Raw genomic sequence first — 13,287 nt, 5'->3', positions numbered from 1 at the left:
GTGGAAGTTTCTGGCCAATCAGAAGTCAGAGTGGGAGTTATTCTGATTGTGGGTGTGGCCTCTTGTCGTTTGATGTTGGAATTCTGGTAATTATGTGAGTCCAGTGAAGCTGATCTGCATCTTGTGTGTTGCACAATCCCTTCGCTTGCAGAAGGATTGAGCAATCGCGGGGACGTATATATATTTACCACATATTCCCTTTTTCTTTCCTGCTTCCTGTTTTTAATTTTACCTCCGCTCATGGCAAGAGGCAGTCAAATATTTAACATATACAATAAAAAGTAATAAATAAAGTAAAACCCATATAAAGGAGTGTTTATTGATCGATACTGGTACAAATCTGACCAGCCCTTTATTGAGTGTTCATGCATGAAAGTAGTGCTATATGTCAGTCATGGGCACATATATACAGTTCCAATAATACCACAAAGACATGAAACGATGTTTTAGCAGGAAATCCACACAGCTATAAGATCTGCTCAGTGATATGCCAGAAATGTTGGCAGTGGGAAGCCTCTGGATCCTGATGAGACCTCCCTACATACAGAGTGTCCGGAAAGCAGTCACAGCTATAAGATCTGCTCAGGGATATGCCAGAAATGTTGGCAGTGGGAAGCCTCTGGATCCTGATGAGGTCTCCCTACATACAGAGTGTCCGGAAAGCAGTCACAGCGCATGACTTTTTCCACATTTTGTCATATTACAGCCTTATTCCAAAATGCATGGCCTTCATTGTTTCCTCAGAGTTCTGCACACAACACCCCAGAATGACAACGTGAAAGAGGATTACTTGAGGTTTTGCCAAATTTATTACAGATAAAAAAGCAGAGAAATCCCAAGTATATAAGTATTCACAGCCTTTGCTGAATACGTTGCGGATGCCCCTTTGGCAGAAATTACAGCCTGAAGTCCTCCTGAATCTGATGCCACAAGCTTGGCACACCTCTCCTTGGCCAGTTTCCCCCATTCCTCTTTGCAGCACATGCACATGTACTTTCTCAATTTTTTTATTTTTAAATAAATTTGCCAAAACCAACTTTTTTCATGCTGTCATTATGGGGTGTCGTGTGCAGAACTCTGAGGAAAGAAATGAATTCAATCCGTTTTAGAATAAGGCTGCAACATTACAAAACATGGCAAAAGTGATGGGCTGTGAGTACTTTCCGGATGCACTGTATAGATGGAGAGGGAGTTTCACAATACAGACATAACAACGTAAGAACTTCCTTCAAATGGTGCTTTCTCATTCCCAATCACATCAATGCATTTGAAATAAATGTATTTTCACATACCCATAGACTTTGATGCATTTAGTAAAAATGTGTTCTGTCCTGCCCATATATTTTTGCCTGCAAGGAAAGAATAATAGCAGGAATTGTAAAGTTACCTTCATCACTGCCTCCTGCCACTGCACAGCATGTCACACTTCATATTCCTGACACTTCCTCTTTCATGGCAACAGTTTCAGGTGTGAACGAGGAAGTATAAGAGGATGGAGTGCAGCATGCCGTGCAGCGTACCATATAGCAGCAAGAGGTGGTGGTACAGGTAACCTCCTCCGCCATGGCCCTCTCTACACACACACACACACACACCAACCACACACACACACACACCAACCACACACACACACACACCAACCACACACACACACACCAACCACACACACACACACCAACCACACACACACCAACCACACACACACACACCAACCACACACACACACACCAACCACACACACACACACCAACCACACACACACACGCACACGCACGCACACACACACACACACACACACACACACACACACACACACACACACACACACACACACACACACACACACACACACACACACACTTGCTTTCAGGTGTGAATGAGGAAGTGGCTGAATAGAGTACTGGGTAAGGGCCCTGCCTTTGACATGGAAGACCAGGGTTTGTATCAGTGAGGAGTTCAAGGCAAGGCTCCCTAACACTGCAAGGTGGCCTCTTAAGTGTGCCCTTAGTGGCTGCAGCTCTTGAGCGCTTTGAGTCCGACAGGAGAAAAGCGCTATATAAATGTTTGGATTATTATTATAAGTATGGGAAGGATGGAGTGTAGCATGCCGTGCAGCGTACCATATAGCGACAAGAGATGGTGGTACAGGTAACCCTCTCTGTCGTGGCCCTCTCTGCACACACACACAGGTACAGTCTCAGGTGTGAATGAGGAAGTATGGGAAGGATGGAGTGCAGCATGCCGTGCAGCGTACCATATAGCAGTAAGAGGTGGTGGTACACGTAACCCTCTCTGCACACACAGACAGGTACAGTCTCAGGTGTGAATGAGGAAGTATGGGAAGTATGGAGTGCAGCATGTTGCGCAGCATACCATATAGCAGTAAGAGGTGGTGGTACAGGTAACCCTCTCTGCACACACAGACAGGTACAGTCTCAGGTGTGAATGAGGAAGTATGGGAAGTATGGAGTGCAGCATGTTGTGCAGCGTACCATATAGCAGTAACAGGTGGTGGTACAGGTAACCCTCTCTGCCGTGGCCCTCTCTTCACACACAGACAGGTACAGTGTCAGGTGTGAATGAGGAAGTATGGGAAGTATGGAGTGTAGCATGCCGTGCAGCGTACCATATAGCAGTAAGAGGTGGTGGTACAGGTAAGCCTCTCTGCACACACAGACAGGTACAGTGTCAGGTGTGAATGAGGAAGTATGGGAAGGATGGAGTGCAGCATGTTGTGCAGTGTACCATATAGCAGTAAGAGGTGGTGGTACACGTAACCCTCTCTGCACACACAGACAGGTACAGTCTCAGGTGTGAATGAGGAAGTATGGGAAGTATGGAGTGCAGCATGTTGCGCAGCATACCATATAGCAGTAAGAGGTGGTGGTACAGGTAACCCTCTCTGCACACACAGACAGGTACAGTCTCAGGTGTGAATGAGGAAGTATGGGAAGTATGGAGTGCAGCATGTTGTGCAGCGTACCATATAGCAGTAACAGGTGGTGGTACAGGTAACCCTCTCTGCCGTGGCCCTCTCTTCACACACAGACAGGTACAGTCTCAGGTGTGAATGAGGAAGTATGGGAAGTATGGAGTGCAGCATGTTGTGCAGCGTACCATATAGCAGTAACAGGTGGTGGTACAGGTAACCCTCTCTGCCGTGGCCCTCTCTTCACACACAGACAGGTACAGTCTCAGGTGTGAATGAGGAAGTATGGGAAGTATGGAGTGCAGCATGTTGTGCAGCGTACCATATAGCAGTAACAGGTGGTGGTACAGGTAACCCTCTCTGCCGTGGCCCTCTCTTCACACACAGACAGGTACAGTGTCAGGTGTGAATGAGGAAGTATGGGAAGTATGGAGTGTAGCATGCCGTGCAGCGTACCATATAGCAGTAAGAGGTGGTGGTACAGGTAAGCCTCTCTGCACACACAGACAGGTACAGTGTCAGGTGTGAATGAGGAAGTATGGGAAGGATGGAGTGCAGCATGTTGTGCAGTGTACCATATAGCAGTAAGAGGTGGTGGTACAGGTAACCCTCTCTGCACACACAGACAGGTACAGTCTCAAGTGTGAATGAGGAAGTATGGGAAGTATGGAGTGCAGCATGTTGCGCAGCGTACCATATAGCAGTAAGAGGTGGTGGTACAGGTATGCCTCTCTGCACACACAGACAGGTACAGTGTCAGGTGTGAATGAGGAAGTATGGGAAGTATGGAGTGCAGCATGTTGTGCAGCGTACCATATAGCAGTAAGAGGTGGTGGTACAGGTAAGCCTCTCTGCACACACACACAGGTACAGTGTCAGGTGTGAATGAGGAAGTATGGAAAGTATGGAGTGCAGCATGTTGTGCAGCGTACCATATAGCAGTAAGAGATGGTGGTACAGGTAACCCTCTCTGCCGTGGCCCTCTCTTCACACACACAGGTACAGTCTCAGATGTGAATGAGGAAGTATGGGAAGTATGGAGTGCAGCATGTTGTGCAGCGTACCATATAGCAGTAACAGGTGGTGGTACAGGTAACCCTCTCTGCCGTGGCCCTCTCTTCACACACAGACAGGTACAGTCTCAGGTGTGAATGAGGAAGTATGGGAAGTATGGAGTGCAGCATGTTGTGCAGCGTACCATATAGCAGTAACAGGTGGTGGTACAGGTAACCCTCTCTGCCGTGGCCCTCTCTGCACACACAGACAGGTACAGTCTCAGGTGTGAATGAGGAAGTATGGGAAGTATGGAGTGCAGCATGTTGTGCAGCGTACCATATAGCAGTAACAGGTGGTGGTACAGGTAAGCCTCTCTGCCGTGGCCCTCTCTTCACACACACAGAGGTACAGTTTCAGGTGTGAATGAGGAAGTATGGGAAGTATGGAGTGTAGCATGCCGTGCAGCGTACCATATAGCAGTAAGAGGTGGTGGTACAGGTAAGCCTCTCTGCACACACAGACAGGTACAGTCTCAGGTGTGAATGAGGAAGTATGGGAAGTATGGAGTGCAGCATGTTGTGCAGCGTACCATATAGCAGTAACAGGTGGTGGTACAGGTAACACTCTCTGCCGTGGCCCTCTCTTCACACACAGACAGGTACAGTCTCAGGTGTGAATGAGGAAGTATGGGAAGTATGGAGTGCAGCATGTTGTGCAGCGTACCATATAGCAGTAACAGGTGGTGGTACAGGTAAGCCTCTCTGCACACACAGACAGGTACAGTGTCAGGTGTGAATGAGGAAGTATGGGAAGTATGGAGTGCAGCATGTTGTGCAGTGTACCATATAGCAGTAACAGGTGGTGGTACAGGTAAGCCTCTCTGCACACACAGACAGGTACAGTGTCAGGTGTGAATGAGGAAGTATGGGAAGTATGGAGTTCTCGCATATCTCATTCGGTGGGCGGCATATGAGCGCAATTATGGACTATTATAGCATGTGTATGGACGAAGGAGTGTGCCCAGAGCCAGCAGAGGATAATCGGAGGGGGCAAATTAGGGGTGCGGCGTTGGGTTGGCGAGGCAGCGGATGCGACATGCTTGGCTGATTCCCAAGATATTCCAGCATGAAATTGGGAATGGGCCTGGATTTCGGATCGGAGATCTCGCACCTCTGGTCAGCCAGCCAGACACACACAGTAGCACTCTTGTGACTTCAGGGCAATCAGGCTCTTTCCATGGAGTCTCTGTTTATTTTCAGGAAGTCGGCAGAGAGGGGAATTCTGACACAGTGGAAAATTCTGTGCATAATCCTTTATGAGACAGAAAAACACAAAGACTACAAAGACTACAATATAATGAATATACTGTCATTTAATGCCCCAGTCCAGGCAGATATACATATATATATATACATTATTTTAAATTAATTATGCATAAAAAAAAGTTTTGTATCAAATATTGTAGCTTTTTCAAAATTAAAAAAAAAAATGAAACCACTGCTACATCACTTCATAGATCTTCAGTGACCTCCTGCTGTCTGCTCACTCCCAGTCAGTTACAAGCACTCCCCCAGCTGTCAGTCTGGTAGGGAGGCATTACTTCACAGGGGGGAGGGTGCAACCAGAAATCATGGGGCCCCCAGCAAAGGCTTGATGAGGTTCCTCCACGTACATCCCCTTGGTTTCCCCCCATGACCGGAGGGCCCTTCTGCCCACTTGCTAAGGTCTTATGCCAAGTGTGGCCACCATACGCCCCCTCCTATCTTAGTACAGTCACGTGACCTTTGCCCATCCATACAAGTATAGGGAGTCTGGGGAGGAGGGGCAGCTGGGGGTCGCCTACAATCTATGTATTGATACAGCAAGTAAATATCTTTTTTATGTACTTTACAAAAACTACAATTTGTGAACATTTTTTTTTTTAATGCAAAGTTAATTTAAGGTGATTTAAAACACGTTTTATATTCTTTCAAAAGTCCCTTTAAAACTCCTGTAATAGATTGTTATTATTATATGGTATAGTTCACTTATTGGAGATCTCTAGAGTGCATTAAAGACAAGCATCCTCAGAGATACAGTATATATCAATTATCATAGATAGGATTTCAATAACGTTTCCTCTTGTAGTGTTCAGCAACGTTTCCTCTTGTAGTGTTCAGCTGAATTACTTTAAAGGACAACTGAAGAGAGAGGTATATGGAGGCTGACATATTTATTTCCTTGTAACCTACACCAGTTGCCTGGCTGCCCTGCTGATCATCTGCCCCGGATTAATAAAGTAATATGCTTAATTTAAAGAGAAACCGTAACCAAGAACTTCACTTCATCCCAATCAGTAGCTGATAACCCCTTTCCCAGGAGAAATCTTTTCCTTTCCTCAAACGGGTCACCAGGGGGCGCTGTATAGCTGATAGTGGGGTGAAACCCCTCACACAGAAAACTGTAAGGACCATGGTCCTGGCAGTTTCCTGTCTGTTAACCCTTGTTGCATTGTGGGAAATAACTGTTTACAACTGTTTCCAACTGCCACAAAAGCAAGCAGCATCTCCTTAGAGTGACATCACCTGCCAGCAGTACAAATGTCACCATGTGGTAAATGTCAGAATGTAAATCAGGGAGAGGAAAAATTTTACAATAGGCAAACCCTGACAATCATTTATACATAATTATTGTAAAAATGAAGCACTTTTTTTTTTATTACATTATTTTCACTGGAGTTCCTCTTTAAATGAGAAACATTTCAAGTAAAGATTTTATTTTTGCAACTTCGCCCACTGGTTTAACCATTTCTGCTGCTGGAACGTGAGCTTCTCGTCCGCAGCGGCAGCTGCTACAGCCGCATAGACGTCCATAGTCACGTCCCTGCAGCTTACGGGCTGTGCAGGCGATTGTGTGATGTTGCTGGTAACATGGGGGATTGGCTGCAGGGGATAATGTCCCCTGTGCCAATCTGTTCTCGTCCGCCGAGAATAAAGACTGTTTTTGTTCAAAAACAGTGTTTATTCTTAAATAGAGCTGCTGCGCTTCCTCCCGCTCGCTGATTTCCGCCGCATACCACCGCCGATCATTAGATTTATTCCCATTCATTAATCTCCCCGCTAGGACACCGTGATCGCAGGAAACCATTGGTGCCAACGTCACTTCCCCAGTTACAATGTAGCAACACATTACTTTAGGCCCTGTTCACACTTCCTGAATACAGTTGCGCAGCACATGTTACCGCTGAGGTGCGGCCGTTCAGTGAGGCATACTGTGTGTATTACTACTATTAACGCACGCTACGCCATGCAGCTCTGGCCTCATCCAGAAGGGACCCGCTGAACCGCGATCAATGCGATAGCCTCACAGGGCTATCACTGCTTCTGCAGCGGAATTCCGGTAACTTTGTGTGACGCTATGCGGTAAGTGTGAAAGTGGCATTAGCCACAGACCCTGAACAAGTATGCGGGTTTAGATGTTTCTGACAAAAATCTGACTGGATAAGTGACATGCTTGTTTCTGGTGTGGTTCAGACACTACTGCAGACAGAGAGATGAGGAGGACAGCCAGGTAACTGGTATTGGTGCCAGAGTTTTGGGAAACTCTGAGGTGGGACTCCGGAGAGAATACGTAATCCAGTAAGCTTTGAAATGTGTTTGTAAAAAAAAAAAAACATCTCTGCAGCTTTTGTCTGTGTCATATCAGAACATAGCAGATTAAAATTTGCATTATTATTATTGCTTTATAAAGTACCAACATGCGGTACATAATAATACAGGCAATGGTGAGTACAAAATATACACATTGGTACATAATACAGAATTGGTAGACATAGTAATTACAGTGACAAATGGAACTATTTGTACAATGACAGTCACATGCACAACCACAGCAAAAACATACGTTTCAGGACAGACTGCGTGCTGGTAAGAAAAATTCTCACTGCTGGGCCTGGGTGATTCCACTAATTCACTATCCTTTCAGCAACCACTGCTATGTTCTGCTATGACCCAAGTGAAGGCTTGCTACCTATAAGCCAGATATTTTTTTAAAAAAGTCTAGTGGGGGTTTACCAAATCACTAACGCTCTCCAGTGTCCCTCAACCTCAGTAAGTAAGGATGAGCATGTAAGAGCGAGATTCAGTGGAGATTCAGTTCCGTCTGAGTGCTCCACACCCCTTTATATTTTCCTGATACTTCCTCCTGATAGCTTTGAAGGAAGGAGTATCGGGAGGATGTGGAGGGTGCTGTGGAGTGCTGTGACCAGAGGTAAGCTCTGAAGGAGGGAGTATCGGGAGCATGGAGCGCTGTGACCAGAGGTGACCTCTGAAGGAAGGAGTATCGGGAGGATGGAGGGTGGCATGGAGCGCTGTGACCAGAGGTGAGCTCTGAAGGAGGGAGTATCGGGAGGATGGAGGGTGGCATGGAGTGCTGTGACCAGAGGTGAGCTCTGAAGGAGGGAGTATCGGGAGGATGGAGGGTGGCATGGAGCGCTGTGACCAGAGGTGAGCTCTGAAGGAGGGAGTATCGGGAGGATGGAGGGTGGCATGGAGTGCTGTGACCAGAGGTGAGCTCTGAAGGAGGGAGTATCGGGAGGATGAAGGGTGGCGTGGAGCGCTGTGACCAGAGGTGAGCTCTGAAGGATGGAGGATAGAGAGTGGCATGGAGCGCTGTGACCAGAGGTGAGCTCTGAAGGAAGGAGTATCGGGAGGATGGAGGGTGGCATGGAGTGCTGTGACCAGAGGTGAGCTCTGAAGGAGGAAGTATTGGTAGGATGGAGGGTGGCATGAAGCACTGTGACCGGAGGTGAGCTCTGAAGGAAGGAGTATCGGGAGGATGGAGGGTGGCATGGAGTGCTGTGACCAGAGGTGAGCTCTGAAGGAGGAAGTATTGGTAGGATGGAGGGTGGCATGAAGCACTGTGACCGGAGGTGAGCTCTGAAGGAGGGAGTATCGGGAGGATGAAGGGTGGCGTGGAGCGCTGTGACCAGAGGTGAGCTCTGAAGGATGGAGGATAGAGAGTGGCATGGAGCGCTGTACCCAGAGGTGAGCTCTGAAGGAAGGAGTATTAGGAGGATGGAGGGTGGCATGGAGCGCTGTGACCAGAGGTGACCTCTGAAGGAAGGAGTATCGGGAGGATGAAGGGTGGCATGGAGCGCTGTGACCAGAGGTGAGCTCTGAAGGAAGGAGTATCGGGAGGAGGGAGGGTGGCATGGAGCGCTGTGACCAGAGGTGAGCTCTGAAGGAAGGAGTATCGGGAGGATGGAGGGTGGCGTGGAGCGCTGTGACCAGAGGTGAGCTCTGAAGGAAGGAGTATCGGGAGGAGGGAGGGTGGCATGGAGCACTGTGACTGGTGGTGATCTCTGAAGGAAGAAGTATTGGGAGGATGGAGGGTGTCATGGAGCGCTGTACCCAGAGGTGAGCTCTGAAGGAAGGAGTATCGGGAGGCTGGAGGGTGGCATGGAGCGCTGTGACCAGAGGTGAGCTCTGAAGGAAGGAGTATCGGGAGGATGGAGGGTGGCATGGAGTGCTGTGACCAGAGGTGAGCTCTGAAGGAAGGAGTATCGGGAGGCTGGAGGGTGGCATGGAGCGCTGTGACCAGAGGTGAGCTCTGAAGGAAGGAGTATCGGGAGGATGGAGGGTGGCATGGAGTGCTGTGACCAGAGGTGAGCTCTGAAGGAGGAAGTATTGGTAGGATGGAGGGTGGCATGAAGCACTGTGACCGGAGGTGAGCTCTGAAGGAAGGAGTATCGGGAGGATGGAGGGTGGCATGGAGTGCTGTGACCAGAGGTGAGCTCTGAAGGAGGAAGTATTGGTAGGATGGAGGGTGGCATGAAGCACTGTGACCGGAGGTGAGCTCTGAAGGAGGGAGTATCGGGAGGATGAAGGGTGGCGTGGAGCGCTGTGACCAGAGGTGAGCTCTGAAGGATGGAGGATAGAGAGTGGCATGGAGCGCTGTACCCAGAGGTGAGCTCTGAAGGAAGGAGTATTAGGAGGATGGAGGGTGGCATGGAGCGCTGTGACCAGAGGTGACCTCTGAAGGAAGGAGTATCGGGAGGATGAAGGGTGGCATGGAGCGCTGTGACCAGAGGTGAGCTCTGAAGGAAGGAGTATCGGGAGGAGGGAGGGTGGCATGGAGCGCTGTGACCAGAGGTGAGCTCTGAAGGAAGGAGTATCGGGAGGATGGAGGGTGGCGTGGAGCGCTGTGACCAGAGGTGAGCTCTGAAGGAAGGAGTATAGGGAGGATGGAGGGTGGCGTGGAGCACTGTGACTGGTGGTTATCTCTGAAGGAAGAAGTATCGGGAGGATGGAGGGTGGCATGGAGCGCTGTGACCAGAGGTGAGCTCTGAAGGAAGGAGGATAGGGAGGAGGGGGTGGCATGGAGCGCTGTGACCAGAGGTGAGCTCTGAAGGAAGGAGGATAGAGAGTGGCATGGAGCACTGTGACCAGAGGTGAGCTCTGAAGGAAGGAGTATCTGGAGGATGGAGGGTGGCATGGAGCGCTGTGACCAGAGGTGACCTCTGAAGGAGGGAGTATTGGTAGGATGGAGGGTGGCATGGAGCACTGTGACCGGAGGTGAGCTCTGAAGGAAGGAGTATTGGGAGAATGGAGGGTGGCGTGGAGCTCTGTGACCAGAGGTGAGCTCTGAAGGAAGGAGTATTGGGAGAATGGAGGGTGGCATGGACTGCTGAGACCAGAGGTGAGTTCTGAAGGAAGAAGGATGGAGGGTGACATGGACTGCTGTGACCAGAGGTGAGCTGTGAAGGAGGAAGTATTGGGAGGATGTAATGGAGCGCTGTGACCAGAGGTGAGCTTTGAAGGAAAGAGTATCGGGAGGATGGAGGGTGCTGTGGAGTGCTTTGACCAGAGGTAAGCTCTGAAGGAGGGAGTATCGGGAGCATGGAGGGTGGCATGGAGCGCTGTGACCAGAGGTGAGCTCTGAAGGAAGGAGTATCGGGAGGATGGAGGGTGGCATGGAGTGCTGTTACCAGAGGTGAGTTCTGAAGGAAGAAGGATGGAGGGTGACATGGACTGCTGTGACCAGAGGTGAGCTGTGAAGGAGGGAGTATCGGGAGGATGTAATGGAGCGCTGTGACCAGAGGTGAGCTCTGAAGGAGGGAGTATCGGGAGGATGGAGGGTGGCATGGAGTGCTGTGACCAGAGGTGAGCTCTGAAGAAAGGAGTTTCGGGAGGAGGGAGGGTGGCATGGAGTACTGTGACCAGAGGTGAGCTCTGAAGGAGGAAGTATTGGTAGAATGGAGGGTGGCATGAAGCACTGTGACCGGAGGTGAGCTCTGAAGGAGGGAGTATCGGGAGGATGAAGGGTGGCGTGGAGCGCTGTGACCAGAGGTGAGCTCTGAAGGAAGGAGTATCGGGAGGATGGAGGGTGTCATGGAGCGCTGTGACCAGAGGTGAGCTCTGAAGGAAGGAGTATCGGGAGGATGGAGGGTGTCATGGAGCGCTGTGACCAGAGGTGAGCTCTGAAGGAAGGAGTATCGGGAGGAGGGAGAGTGGCATGGAGCACTGTGACTGGTGGTGATCTTATGAAGGAAGAAGTATCGGGAGGATGGAGGGTGGCATGGAGCACTGTGACCAGAGGTGAGCTCTGAAGGATGGAGGATGGAGAGTGGCATGGAGCACTGTGACCAGAGGTGCGCTCTGAAGGAAGGAGTATCTGCAGGATGGAGGGTGGCATGGAGTGCTGTGACCAGAGGTGAGCTCTGAAGGAAGGAGTATCGGGAGGATGGAGGGTGGCATGGAGCGCTGTGCCCAGAGGTGCGCTCTGAAGGAAGGAGTATCTGCAGGATGGAGGGTGGCATGGAGTGCTGTGACCAGAGGTGAGCTCTGAAGGAAGGAGTATCGGGAGGATGGAGGGTGGCATGGAGCGCTGTGACCAGAGGTGAGCTCTGAAGGAGGGAGTATTAGTAGGATGGAGGGTGGCATGGAGCACTGTGACCGGAGGTGAGCTCTGAAGGAGGGAGTATCGGGAGGATGGAGGGTGGCGTGGAGCGCTGTGACCAGAGGTGAGCTCTGAAGTGTAAGAAAACGCGGAAAAGCCGCCGCGAGTATTCAGAGTAAGGCGGCTGATTCCGCGTTCAACATGGCAGCTTGCGCGCATGGGCCTGCATCCACTTGCCTGACGGAGCGCAGAGAAACCGCCGCATGCTCAGTGAACAAGGCGGCGGATTCCGCGTCCGACGCGGTGGTTTGCACACATGGGCTTACCACTAGCAGTATGGCTGAACACGGGGAAACCGCCGCATGCTCTGACAGCGGTGCGGCTGGCCCCGCGTTCAAACCAACAGATGTATTACAACACATGTCTGGTGTGGCTGGGACTGATAGTCCACACAGGTTCAGAAGGACGCGTGCGCTGAGAGGCAGAGCCTTTATGGCAGTCAGAAGGGTGTCAGCTGATCTAGCCGATCAGCTGACAATTCTATCAGGTTTCATTGGTCCAGCACTTAGGGGAGGCGCTGGAGAGCGCTGGTGTATATATACTGGGTGCTGGTCATTTCTCTGGTGTCTGGCGTTGCGATCACTACGTGGTAGCACTCAGACCTTGTCAGTATCTGTGATATTATCTGTGTTATTATCTAGACCAGTTCCTGGGTGTTGAGAATCAAGGACCTCACACCTCAGTCTAGGGAAAACTGTATATTATCTGTGTTATTATTTAGACCAGTTTCCAGGGTGTTGATGATCAAGGAGCTCACACCTCAGACTAGGCATTGTTGATTATTTGTTATGCTGTTCTGCTTTCCTGACTACTCTTCTGATCTCTGATTAGGTACTTCGCTATATCTGATTCTCTGTTGCCGAACTCTGCTTGTCTTAGGATTCCGCATCTGTCTCCTGTCTCTGTCCCTGATCTGTCTGTCTGTTGCCGACCCAGCTTGCCCGACCTCGAGAGCTATCTCCTCAGTCAAGAGATAGCTCACAGACCTGGGGGTGACACCCTTCCTTGGTGTCACTCACACTCTGTCCTTCCTACTCCTAGCCTGACCCCTCACTCGGGAGAGTCTCAGGCTTGCGGAAGGAACGTGTTACTGTGCAGTACTCCTTACTGCTGGGCACCTGCTCCTCAGGTGCAGTCCTCAAAGTATTTCTGTTGCACCAAACACTCTTATTACCAAGGTGTCCAGAGGTTAGAGATATATCTGATTATAGGTGATACTGCAGATCATCAATAATCGGGTATATGTATTCTTGGTGATACTGCAGATCACCGGTAATCAGACCCTCTCTGTGTCACACCGATCGTTACATGAAGGAAGAAGTATCGGGAAGATGGAGGGTGGCATGGACTGCTGAGACCAGAGGTAATCTCTGAAGGAAGGGATATCGGGAGGATGGAGGGTGGCATGGAGCGCTGTGCCCAGA

The 13,287-nt window shown here is 49.9% G+C and overlaps 1 protein-coding gene across 1 annotated transcript; it reads right to left on the bottom strand.

Moving 5' to 3' along the window:
* Positions 1-8,055: 8,055 nt before the first annotated feature.
* On the bottom strand, positions 8,056-11,049 carry LOC137562446 (mucin-4-like). The gene has a single exon (XM_068273792.1). It carries the CDS (start codon positions 11,047-11,049, stop codon positions 8,056-8,058), a length of 2,994 nt encoding a protein of 997 aa, XP_068129893.1.
* Between the last annotated feature and the right edge of the window lie 2,238 nt (positions 11,050-13,287).

Source organism: Hyperolius riggenbachi, chromosome 3 (assembly GCF_040937935.1).
Source record: "Hyperolius riggenbachi isolate aHypRig1 chromosome 3, aHypRig1.pri, whole genome shotgun sequence".
In the NCBI taxonomy this organism is placed as follows: domain Eukaryota; kingdom Metazoa; phylum Chordata; class Amphibia; order Anura; family Hyperoliidae; genus Hyperolius; species Hyperolius riggenbachi.
This window is presented reverse-complemented; position numbering and strand designations above follow the sequence as displayed.

Coding starts and splice junctions, on each gene's coding strand:
- LOC137562446 (XM_068273792.1), bottom strand. CDS start 11,049: ATGCCACCCTCCATCCTCCCGATACTCCCTCCTTCAGAGCTCACCTCT.